The 12314-nt window shown below is 30.9% G+C and overlaps 4 protein-coding genes across 4 annotated transcripts; 1 reads left to right on the top strand and 3 right to left on the bottom strand.

The window, feature by feature from the left end:
* Window positions 1-375: 375 nt before the first annotated feature.
* Window positions 376-3045, bottom strand: LOC128960327 (adipocyte plasma membrane-associated protein-like). Its single transcript, XM_054306398.1, has 6 exons — window positions 2927-3045; window positions 2748-2863; window positions 2410-2544; window positions 2130-2345; window positions 1248-1491; window positions 376-1162 (listed from the first exon to the last, which is right to left on the bottom strand). The coding sequence occupies exons 1-6, from the start codon at window positions 3043-3045 to the stop codon at window positions 376-378; spliced, it is 1617 nt and encodes a 538-aa protein (XP_054162373.1).
* Window positions 3046-3939: 894 nt separating this feature from the next.
* On the bottom strand, window positions 3940-9327 carry LOC128960325 (arginine--tRNA ligase, cytoplasmic-like). Its single transcript, XM_054306397.1, has 7 exons — window positions 9094-9327; window positions 8927-9025; window positions 7667-8863; window positions 6957-7604; window positions 5782-6036; window positions 4277-5720; window positions 3940-3979 (listed from the first exon to the last, which is right to left on the bottom strand). The coding sequence occupies exons 1-7, from the start codon at window positions 9215-9217 to the stop codon at window positions 3940-3942; spliced, it is 3807 nt and encodes a 1268-aa protein (XP_054162372.1). The 5' UTR covers window positions 9218-9327.
* Window positions 5966-6938, top strand: LOC128959455 (uncharacterized). The gene has a single exon (XM_054305411.1). The coding sequence runs from the start codon at window positions 6318-6320 to the stop codon at window positions 6828-6830; it is 513 nt and encodes a 170-aa protein (XP_054161386.1). The 5' UTR covers window positions 5966-6317; the 3' UTR covers window positions 6831-6938.
* A 1024-nt stretch (window positions 9328-10351) lies between the features above and the next one.
* Window positions 10352-12012, bottom strand: LOC128959691 (2-amino-3-ketobutyrate coenzyme A ligase, mitochondrial-like). The gene is made up of 5 exons (XM_054305693.1): window positions 11957-12012; window positions 11637-11878; window positions 10787-11575; window positions 10645-10720; window positions 10352-10580 (listed from the first exon to the last, which is right to left on the bottom strand). Exons 1-5 carry the CDS (start codon window positions 11973-11975, stop codon window positions 10423-10425), a joined length of 1284 nt encoding a protein of 427 aa, XP_054161668.1. The 5' UTR covers window positions 11976-12012; the 3' UTR covers window positions 10352-10422.
* Between the last annotated feature and the right edge of the window lie 302 nt (window positions 12013-12314).

The following is a 12314-nucleotide window of genomic DNA, read 5'->3' as shown; positions in this document are numbered from 1 at the left end:
TATTAAGCATTAAGTTTTAATTTAAAACAAATTTAATGTTCATAATGTTATTTGCAAAGTAATACAGTACACGTGATCGTTTAAAAAAATAATCAATAATATTTAAATATTTAAATTTTGATATAAATTTTAAGTGCTAACATTCAATACTGGAAATTTTAATTTAAATATTGATAATTTCTAATTATCTTTTAAGTGCATTAAAATCAATATATTTTATAAAATATTTAATAATTTGATATTAACTTATCTGTACTGTAGAATTAATAATTATTTAATAATAAAATTGAAGTTAATTTATTCAATAATATTTAATAGATATAAATGTCTTTATATAACAAATTATTATTATTACCGGTAATTGTTTTATTTAGTTTATGTTTTTGATTTAGTAATAGTTTTTGTAGTTTTTGATTTAGATGTAGATTTAGTCTTAGAGTTAGCTTTAGCTTTAGTCTTAGATTTAGATTTAGATTTAACCTTAGATTTTGATTTATTTTTAGACATTTGACGCATTTTCATAGCCTTTTGGAAATCGGGATCAAATCGATAGTCTGATTGGTCGTATTGTTGTTGCTGTTGCTGGTGTTGACCAAAATCAGGATTTTGCAGATCAAATGCTTTGTATGGTTTATAAGGTTTAGGATCAGTCGATCTTTTAGCAAAATTTTTCTTTTGCAAATCAATAAATTTTTTCTTTTCGTGTGTCAGAAGCGGGCGATTGATTTTTGTCAGTTGTCCTAAACTAACTTTTCCGATATAGTTGTTACCATACGATCCCAAATACAACACCTTTTGATCGCCAACAACCACTTCCCTGACTTCTGACAAAAGTGTTGTTCTGCCATCGGGTGAGTGTAAAGATTGTATGATATTTCCGTCGGTATCCAACTCAACAGCCATTCCATAATTAGTGATTGTATGAAATATAATTGAACCGCTTTTTGTCTTAAATCCCAATTCAATCAAAGGTCGAAAATAAATCAATTTACCAAAGTATTCAACAACTGTCCCCACGGTATGCATGACTCTAAGCAATGCTTTACGTGTTTTCGGCCAATTGCTCAACATATCCATTGCAAAGGAAGGGTTCTTCTCATTTCTTCCCATTGCAAGTGCAACCCAATAGGTCTCACGAAAAGGATCACTGCTTCGTCGTATACTTTTTTTAAATATAATAATCAATTTAATGATTTATAAAAGGATAAAATCATCAATAATTACTGTATGTCAAACATATCACTGACTTATCTGGTTCTCCGGGAAGATTAAGAGCAAAGACATCTGTTTGTCCCCTTCTGTCTCCGTCCACAAAGTGTTTCATAATTCTTCTGTTATTAAACTCACAGACATAAAGGGTTGTCCTGTCGTCACTCAATTCAATACCATTTGGAAACCCCAATGATTTCATAATAACAGTTGAATTCTTAGACTTTAAATCAAATCTGATTACTCTTCCGGTCTCATCGTGTTCGCCAACCGTATAAAAAACTATAAAAATTATAAAATATCCAAAAAAGATCAACATTTATATATATCTCTCCAATCAATTAAATATATCTTAATTCTCCAAAAAAAAAAAAACAATCTAATGATACATTTTATACTTAATATATTTTCAATGTATTTCAATGAAACAATTTTCTAAGTAATAGTTTATTTTTGCATAATTTTACCTAATTTTATTTCAAATCTATTATTTTTTAAAATACTGAATAAAACATTAATTTACAATCGTATATTATAAATTGTTTGTTGTGTGATTTATAAATATGTGTACAAATCTTTAAAAATATTGGATTAATTCATATAAATCAGAAATAAATATTGTTTATTTTAAAATTAATTTTCCAAAAATTTTAATATTTATATTGTATTTACGGAATTAAAACATTGGAAACTCATCTAACCGTTTGAAAGTTATTTGAATTTTTACATGGATGATTTTTATTACTATTATATCTTAATTGATATTATACTCATTTTAATGATCATTTTATTCAATAATACTAAAGATTATACAGTATATAAATTACTGGTAATTCAAAAATAGTATATTAAAAAATAAGAGGCAAAGTTGGAATACAACAATTAAATCAATACAATATTTATATCATATAAATAATTACCATTTTTGAGATCCCATTTATTACTGGCATCAGTGAAGTAGATCGCCTGTTCCTCTTCACTGATGACCAGGTCGTCCACAAATAGTGGTCTTATATTATCTATAGGTCTTTTAGATGTCAATATCCGTTTCACTTTACCTGACGTAACATTTACCGTATGAATGCCATAGTAAGCATCGGCAACATATAAAAGCCCCTTTGAATCAAATCTCATACCTTTAATAGTAAGACACATATCATTTAATAATTGCATTTTAAAATTAAACAATAAAGTAATAACCGAGTGGTCGACCACATCTCTCCATTTCCCATGGATTCACACATTTCAGTGGATCACCAAATTGTGCGATAGTTTTGTAGTGATCTTTACGAATACGAATTATACGGCCGTCGGATACACCAGTATATACATCACCTGTTTTGTTGATTTAAGTCAACTTTATTTCATAGTTATGCTTAAAAACTATTTAAATTGTTTTTTAAAACTTAAAATAATACAAAATAAGAGAATATTTTTTGTCTATTATCTGAATATATCTGTTATCTTTGTAACAATCAATATGTAATGTTTTATGAAGCATATTATAAGATTGCAATCTATAGTTTATAATAACATACCTTTCCATACGGCCAACGACTCGGGACCTATAATTTCATTGACAAACAAGTGATCCGCCTGTGAAAGCTTGTTATTAGCAGTGAGAGGACCGTCAAATGTTTGCGGTAGTGTTAAACTATCAATTTGTATAAAACGTATATTAAAACCATTTAAAATATAGTAAAGGTGTGGAACTGACTTATATTTTGTTGGCTCAATGTCCAGAAGGATGGGACCAAAAGCAAAGAACAGATATATAAGAATTGTGTGAAACAATGTCTTAATTATAAATACAGTTGTGTCCACACACGAGACCATCACAACATGTTTGTCGATACAAATGATAAGCAATAAAACAAAAGTTGTGTCAAATCGATAATAATTATCTAACACTTGTGAACAAAAAAAGTCCGAAAATAACTGACCCCATAACCAACATATCTTATATATTATAGTATTGTTTTAGAGATTTATTTATAAAAAATTAAATAATACTATTAATATACATATATATAAAAAAAATGTTATTTCATTGACTCTATAGATATAGAAGTCAACTAAAGTCATATACAATAAGAGGTACTATTAAGTACCGGTTAATCATTTCTATATCATTGTTATGCTATATTGCTTCTCCTATTTCTAGTCTATTCGGTATCGACCGCCCATTCTTTACACAATACTGTTTGTAGTCTCAACTTAATAACTAACACAACAAACCAACAAAATGATAGAAATAAGAAAAAAAGTGTTTCAGTTTGATTTAAAAAAGTTGTTGTTATGAAAACAAATTTCCAAAAATCAATAACTTTTTTTCAACACATTTAGTTGAGTATCACTTTAAGGTCAATAAAATTATAGTTAAAATTATTTTCACAAAGTTTTTTATGTTTTCACAATTTGTAAAGTTGTGTTTTTTATAAACCATTTTATGTATTGTAAAATAAAAATAAAATGCTTAACATATAATTATTATAATTCCATTTATTTACTTGACTTACAATTATTATAAATAAAAATATGAATTAATACTTTTGAATAATATTCATTATATTCTCAATAATACTTATCTTTCATTTAAAATCTAATGATTCAAACAATTGGGATGAATGAGGACATGGCTTTCAAATGCAGTAATAATTCATTTCATATTAAATTAAATAGCATTTAATAGACTTTAATTCATTAAATTTCTTAAGATTTACTTAATCGCTAAACAAATAGACTTTTAATTTTGCTGAACGAAGACATACTGTAAATAACAATTTTTAGTCAATATTATTGATAAACAATATTTCATAATTAAAATTCAAAAAAGTTAATATAAAAATAAAAGAATTGGACTAATATTTGTATTTAAATTTAATAGATTATAAATTAAGAAATTACAAAAAACAAGTATTAATCGAAATTAATTTTAATAAAAACTATGATAAATATTATTTAAAAGATTTTATTGTTTGTTGAATAAAATATGAAGAACACAACCCAAAGGTTTTGTTTATGTTATACTAATCTAAAATCAATCAATTAGTCAATCAATTATTACCTAAAAAGAGTAAACCTCTGAGGTATTCGTCCGTCTTTACTATTGAGTGCAGTCTCGATGTCTTCAAGTGATGGCAATTGTTTAACATTACCTAAGGCGGCAACTGATACTCGACTTCGTAACATCTTTGTTGCAACTCTTCTGATGTCTTCATCAGTAATTCTATCGATTTGATCGATAAAATATTGGGCAGTCTTTCGATTGCCGGCGGCTAACACTTGGCGTGCAATGTCTTCAAACATAACGGGTCTCATTTCCAGATTCATTAAAAGCATGGCTTTGATTTGAGATTTGGCTCTATCGAGTTCCACGGGATTCGTGCCTCGGGTCATATTAATGGTTTCACCGATAATCACATTTATCATTTCCCGAAGTTGCTGTGGATTGGCTGACGCATGGATGCAAAAAAGTCCCGAATCGTTGTAGGCGTGATTATAAGCGGTGGCCGAATACATCCAATGGTGTTTATTTAAGACATTTGTATACAAACGAGTGTACATGCCTTTGCCCGGACCGCCCGCTGAGAATGACCCGCCGCCACCCATAAGCATATTAAGTACACAAACTGGTATAAAATCTTCTTCGTCCTGATGACTAAAACTTTCAAAACCTAATACAAAGTGAACCAATTCTGGTATCGGTGTCGGACCTAAACTAACATTTGATAAATCCTTCTCAACTGAAACGAGTCCACCCGTATATTGAGAAATAGATTCATCAATATTATAGATCTTATTAGATACAAGAGTTGAGTCTTGTGTCCAAATAGGCTTAATGTCAACAAAATACTTTTCGGCCAATTCGACCAGTTTTTCATGTTCAATGCCAACACCTGCTAACACCATTCGAGATGGTATGTGATATGTCTTAATGTAATCAAATAAAACTTTTCGATCAATGAGTGGTAGCGACTCTTTGTTACAAAATTTTGGTAATCCTAATGTATTGCCTCTGTATGCGGCAGAATGAATGAGTTCAAAAAGTATAGGTTCGGGATCGGGCTTCATATCCAAGTCCTCTAATTCAAATTCAATCATTTGTTTTGCTAATGCAATCTCTTCGTCAGTAATTTGAGGTCTTAAGACAACTTCAGACAACAAATGAATAACAAATTCAAGTCCTCGCGAGTCAATAGACGTGGCGTAGATCAGTGTATCTCTGGATGATTGACAGTCGCAAATACCGCCAAATTTTTCTAAATTTCTCATAACTTGATCTTTATTTTTAAGATCAGCCGTTGAATTGAAGGCTAATTTCTCCAAGAAATGGGAAATACCTGACATATGCGAGACCTCATAACGAGAACCTGAATCTATGACTATACCGACGGTACAGAACTGACCGAATTTATTCTGTGAGGCCACGCGAAAGCCGTTTCCCAATGTCGTCACTTTCGTCTCATTGTCTTCATTAGTGATTGTGGCAAATGTCGTCTTCGGAAAACCTATTAATTCAATTCTGTTAACAATATTTCTTCAAACGAATTAATTGTCTAATTGTTAAACCTGTTAGAGGATGTGATAATAATGTTTGACTGATTTGGTCGCCGTTAAGCTGACACGTGTGGGAACCACTCTTAAGACGTTTGCATTGACTTAATATATGCCTTCTTAACAGTAAATTTGATGTCCTATTAATTAATGGTCTGAATGAAGATATTGAACGCAAACCAAATGTAGACATCATTTGGATCTTAATTCTGATGTCTTGTTTCCGCACGAGTCTTGTGTACCAACAATGTCTGTGTCCATCAATTATGTCTTAAACATCAAACAAATTGTTAACACATTTGTTCACAAATTCAAGATATTATTCAATTCGTTATTTGTGTCCATAATGTGAACGCATATCAAGTGATGCAACGTTTGACACAATAATTGTCATCAAATATCCGTTGATTTGTTGATTAGATACTAATTCAAGTCGTTTGATGATCTGATCCATTATTAAGTCATTTGATGATCTGATCAATTGTCAAGTCGTTTGATGATCTGATCCATTGTTAAGTCATTTGATGATTTGATCCATTTTCAAGTCATTGATGGCAACATTTACTCGATTTAAGGATGAATGGACTGTATGTCCATTTAATGTCAACCACAAGATCGCCACAAGAAATATCATCAAACATACGATTGAATGCGAGAAGAAAGTCAATCTCAACAACTACTCCGTCTGTATATACAATGTATCACATCGTATGGATAGACATGACTTCGCTGCACATATCAAGTCGTGTCCCGACGGAAGACAACATATGAGAGATCAAGAGATTTACGACAACCAATGGAAGGGATATACAGCTACTGGTGTTATCTTTGATGATAAACCAAATCAATTAAATAATCAACAATTTGGATCAATCAGTGCACACAATTCTCAAGAGATTACTGAAGATGAATGGAGTAATGATAACAATACTGATTACGATATTAATGACAATAACACCACAAAACAATCGGATGACAACAAAGTAATGAATCTAAAGCTAACCAAAAATCAAAAGAAACGAAACAAACGAAAGGCAGCCAAAGCTAAAAGTATTTGGGATTAAACTAATCACTGATTATATTAAATGCGATTTCATTTCATTAAATTAGTTTAATTGTAAATAACTTTATTCACAATAAGTTTTATTGTATAATAAATGATAAAAAGGTATTAAAACATTAATTAATTCACATTTTGTCGACTGATTTAATTCCGAGTAATGAAAGACCTGTTTCGATGACTCGTGCGGTGGCCTCGCAAAGGATAATACGGTTTATATTAACTCTAGTTTTTTCAACGCCATCTTCCACTGTCTTCTCAATGCAATAGCACTGATCATAAAACTCACTGAAGACGACCGATAATTCAAATAAATAATTGCAAAGAGTATGCAAATAGAGGTCATCCGAGATTTGAAGAATCACTTCAGCGAATCTAAGTATGAATTTTGCTAATTTATATTCTCTCTGATGGTCTAAATTCAAAGTCGTCTCTTTTTGGGCCAACTCTTGAATGCTTTCATTGAGATTTGCATTTCTTATAATGGATCGGATTCTTGTTAATGCATATAACAAATAGACGGCTGTATTGCCCCTATCGTCGAGCATTCGGTCAAAGCTAAACACATACTCATGATTTCGGTCGTGACTTAAATCAGCGTATTTAATGCATCCAATGGCTATCGCTTCTTGAGCTGCCTTTAACTCTTGTGGAGTTAAAACTTTATGCCTTTCTTTTTCTTTAAGTTTATTTAAAGCTCTTTCTAGTCCTTCATCTATTAAATCCTTTAGTCTCACGGTATCACCCGATCGGGTTTTAAACTTTTTCTTATCTTCACCTAACGAACAATACATAAATTAGCGCCAATTAAATAAATAAAACAAACGAATCAATACAAACCAAGAACGACACCAAAGGACAAGTGATCGCATCTGATTTTATTTGGATCAAAATAGTCGGCAATTGCCGCACAATTGAATATCAATTGAAAGTGTTGACTCTGTCCGGCGTCAACACAATATATAATTCGCGAGGCTTTCTCGTCAAAAATTCTTTGCCTAAGAGTTGCCATATCTGATGTATCATAAGTGAATCCTCCATCAGATTTAACTATTCTTAAAGGAGGTGCCGATGGATCAGTAGAAAACATTACTTTACTGCCTTCTTCTTCCTTTAGTAATCCCTTTTGATCCAATTCTTTGACGACATCAATCATCATCTCGTGATAGTATGATTCTCCTCTCTCTTGAAGATGAGGACTGACATCAAGTATTTTGTAAATTTCTCGAAACTCTTTACGCGATATTTCGCAAATCTGTGTCCACGCAGTTATCATTTCAGCTTCTTTTGACTGTAACCTAACTGTTGTGTTATAAGCTCGTGCTTTGAATTCTGGATCTTCATCGAAACGTTTCTTCGCTTCCTTATAAAAAGCTTGCAAATCGGCAATCGGTGGCGGACTTGATTTATAGTCGGGATATTTTTCAATAAGATGTGCTAAAAGCATACCAAACTGAGTGCCCCAATCGCCGACGTGATTGATTCGGAGCACATCTTTACCGATAAACTCGAGAACTCTAGACACGGCATCGCCGATAATTGTAGACCGAAGATGTCCGACGTGCATCTCTTTGGCGATATTAGGTGAAGAATAATCAACAACAACTCGATTCTCATTTGGATTGCATTCTAAAGGCCTAACTTTAACTTTTTTGATAACAATATTAAGAATGGATTTTGAAACAAACTCTTTGTTAAGAGTAATGTTGATAAATCCGGGTCCGGCAACCATTAAGTTACCGATAATTGGATTAGACGGCAAATGTGTTATCAACGCATTGGCCACATCTCGGGGATTCATCTTTTTGTCGTCAATATATTTGCTTAACTGTAAGGCACTGTTACACTGATAATCGGCGTGATCTGAACGAGTGACCAAAAGTGGCGGATTAGTTAGTTTCGGAAAAGCTGTTTGAATGGCCACTCGAAACAGCTCTTTAATTGATTGCAATACACTATTCATGGCATCTGTTTGAGACATGCTTGCGATGACAGCAGATTGTGGTGCACTTGAATTCAATTGTTTATTACAGTCAACTAAAGTTAATAAATGAAATACTTTTAAAATATTTGGTATCAAATAAAGTGATTCAAACAAACCGTTTGTTTGCAATTGTTTTTCATGAGAAATACATTTCTTTAGAATAGTTATCCTATACTTTAGTTTCGTGTTTTCAGTCCTTAGTTCTGCCAATTCGGCTAATGTTTGGATAAAAGTTTGGATAAAACATGTAAAACATATGTTAAATAAATATATTCAAACTAACGGATTGAGTCCATGTCTTTGGATTGAGTATGTGATGACTCGTTTGTCACTAACTGTTGATATCTATCCTCCAGTTGTGATAATTTCTTCTCGAGAATGGATATCGACTCAAATGAGTTATTCATTATTAGTCTTCAAATGTCATTCAAAACAATATATCATATAATATATGAATCAAATGTAAGCAATGCTTCAAATTATTTAATCATTCAATGCTTTAATCGATTGCCAACTAATATCTAACGCATGCGCTCTTTATTACATTGAATTATCGCCACGTGTTGATAACACATACAAATATATAATAACATAAATTAGAGATTATATGAAAACACAAAATACTATTTATTTCTAATGTTTTAGTCATAGAAAGGGTTTTTTATTTAACATTTATTTATAACTTAATTCAAGTGTGTATTGAATGACATTTCAATAATCAATGGAAAGTTTGAATGTTTGACATTTGATATAACATTTCCATTACTTTAGTATTATTAGTCAATTGTGTGTTCAATATATACCTCAAGACAACTGATCCATACGTTTGACAAATATATTATATCACATAGTTATCAACAATTATGTCACTTCGTATTAATACTTTGCTTAAGAGATATCCGCAAGTATTTGGTTGGCATATGTCTGTCAAAAATATGTCTTCAATGCATTCAATCTTAGACGGCATGACTTCCACCAAGACGTCTGTCAAACACGACTCGTATGGCACCCGATGGTCAAACAAAGACCACGAAGAATGGGTTAACAGACGTTTCGGTGATCTTAGAAAGTGGTGGTCAAACAGTAAGGAAGGCAAGAGTGCCGCCAAAGAGTCACCAAAGAAAAGCCAATAACGATATGATTATTAGGTTTAACTAATTTTAGTTTATTTTTCCAATTAATTATAATTAGTATTAAATTTAGTAATTAATTTTAATTTTAAATCAAACAAAAATGATTTTGTAATTTATTTTCATCTATTATTAGGTAATCTCTTAATTAATTAATTAATTTTTTTATATTGATTTGTTTATTGACTAATTTGATAAAACGTTTTTATATTATATTTTTATATTACAAATTAAGTTGAATAAAATTTTTAAAATTTAAACTCACGTTTGCGATCATAACTTTCAATCAATTAATTAATTTGGTAAACTAAATGTCAACTATTTTAAAGGTTATTTAATAACATTAATAAATGTATTGACAATATATTCATAATTTGTGATATAATTATAGTTATGTACACACTATTAATATGATATATCTATTATATAAGTTGTAATATAATTAATTGGATATATAGATTGTAAAGTATTGATTGATTGTATTATTGAATTACATTTAATTTTCTGCCGACTTTGACGAAGGCTTCGACTGTCTGTTTGATGTCTTTATCCGAATGTGCGGCTGATATCTGAACCCGAATTCTTGCCTTTCCTTTAGGAACCACTGGATAACTGAATCCAATGACATAAATACCATTTTCTTGAAACACAATAGTATTCTTTATTTAAATTCAGTTTTAAAAAATAAAATTAATTGTAATTACCGAGCATTAGGTCTGCAAAAGTTGATGCGAGTCGGGCATCACCGATAAAAACTGGACAAATGGGATGATTGTCTCCCTTAAGAATGAAATATTAATAATTTTTAATAATTTTATAATAATTCAAAATTATAGTCATTATTACCAAAATATTGAATCCAAAACTTTTCATTTCACTTCTGAAGGCAAATGTGTTTCTTTCGACAATTTCAGTCAACGCCGAGCTTTGAGTCAACAAATCAAACACCTTTGAGGCGGCGGCCACTACGGGTGGCGGCAATGAATTTGAAAACAAATAAGGCCGCGATCGCTGTCGTAACAAATCAATAAGTTCTTTACTCCCCGTAGTATAGCCTCCAGCGGCGCCTCCCAATGCTTTACCCAGCGTTGAGTTTATTATATCTACTTTTCCTTGAATATTGAAATATTGTTCACTTCCACGACCTGTCTTACCGAAAAAGCCGGTGCAATGGGCTTCGTCTACAAACACTATAGCGTCATATTGTTTGGCTAAACGACAGATGTGGTCGAGTGGAGACACATTTCCATCCATACTGAAGACACCATCAGTTGCAATGAGTCTAATTCTAAACGATTGACTATTTTTTAATATATTTTCCAAGTCATCCATATTTCGGTGTTTGTATCGAAATCTCTGAGCTTTTGACAGACGAATGCCATCAATAATTGACGCGTGATTTAATTCATCCGAAATGATGGCATCTTCGGCACTAAGAAGTGCTTCAAAAAGTCCAGCGTTTGCATCAAAACAACTGGCGTATAGAATAGCATCTTCTCTGCCATGAAAAGCGGCGATTTTGGATTCAAGTTGTTTGTGTATGTCTTGAGTGCCGCAAATAAATCTTACAGAACTCAAACCCGAACCGTATTTATCGAGAGCTTCTTTAGCGGCTTTAATAACTTCCGGATGACTCTTATATTATATAATCACAAATTTAAATATTATGTTTATTATTGACATTTCATTGACTAACTGATAATCCGAGGTAATTGTTGGCACAAAAATTGATAACTTGTTGAGTCTTTCCATCGACATTGATATGCGAGTCCTGTTTGGAAGTGATGACCCGTTCAGACTTCCAAACTCCAGAATTTCTTATATTTTCCAATTCATTATTAATAATAGTCTTAGTCGTCGACCAATTATTCCGTTTTATTAATGATTGATTAGTTTTCCACAATATTTCTATTGATTGCTTCAAACATTGATTATTTGCTAATATAAAATAATTATAAAAGATTTGTGAATATTATCAAAAAATTATAAATTGTTTAATGAATTTTTGTTTAATACCTTTAAATAAGGAATTCATGTTTTCTGATTAATAGTATTATCATTGCATAGACTTCAGGGTATATTAATTTCATGGCTGATATATAAACCCTAAGGGCTTTTTTGCTTAATAATGATTTTTATATAATTTCAACTTTTTTATTGGTTAACTAATGCATCACTAATTTAAACTAAAACCTGTTATCGAAAACCTGTTATAAGTTCTTAAGGAACAGATGTCACCACTCCTTTGTATTTCATTTTATTAAACTTAGTATTAATTAGTATTTAATAATTAAATAAATTTTTAAACAATAACTATTAGTAAATTTATTTATTTTTTAAATATTACATCTAATTATTTTAAAAATACATGTTT

This window comes from Oppia nitens, unplaced genomic scaffold, assembly GCF_028296485.1.
Source record: "Oppia nitens isolate AA-2021 unplaced genomic scaffold, nextdenovo-longstitch-racon4-pilon3 scaffold4_pilon_pilon_pilon, whole genome shotgun sequence".
NCBI lineage: Eukaryota > Metazoa > Arthropoda > Arachnida > Sarcoptiformes > Oppiidae > Oppia > Oppia nitens.
Note: the sequence above shows the minus strand (reverse complement) of the source record. Positions and strands in the feature narration are given on the sequence as shown.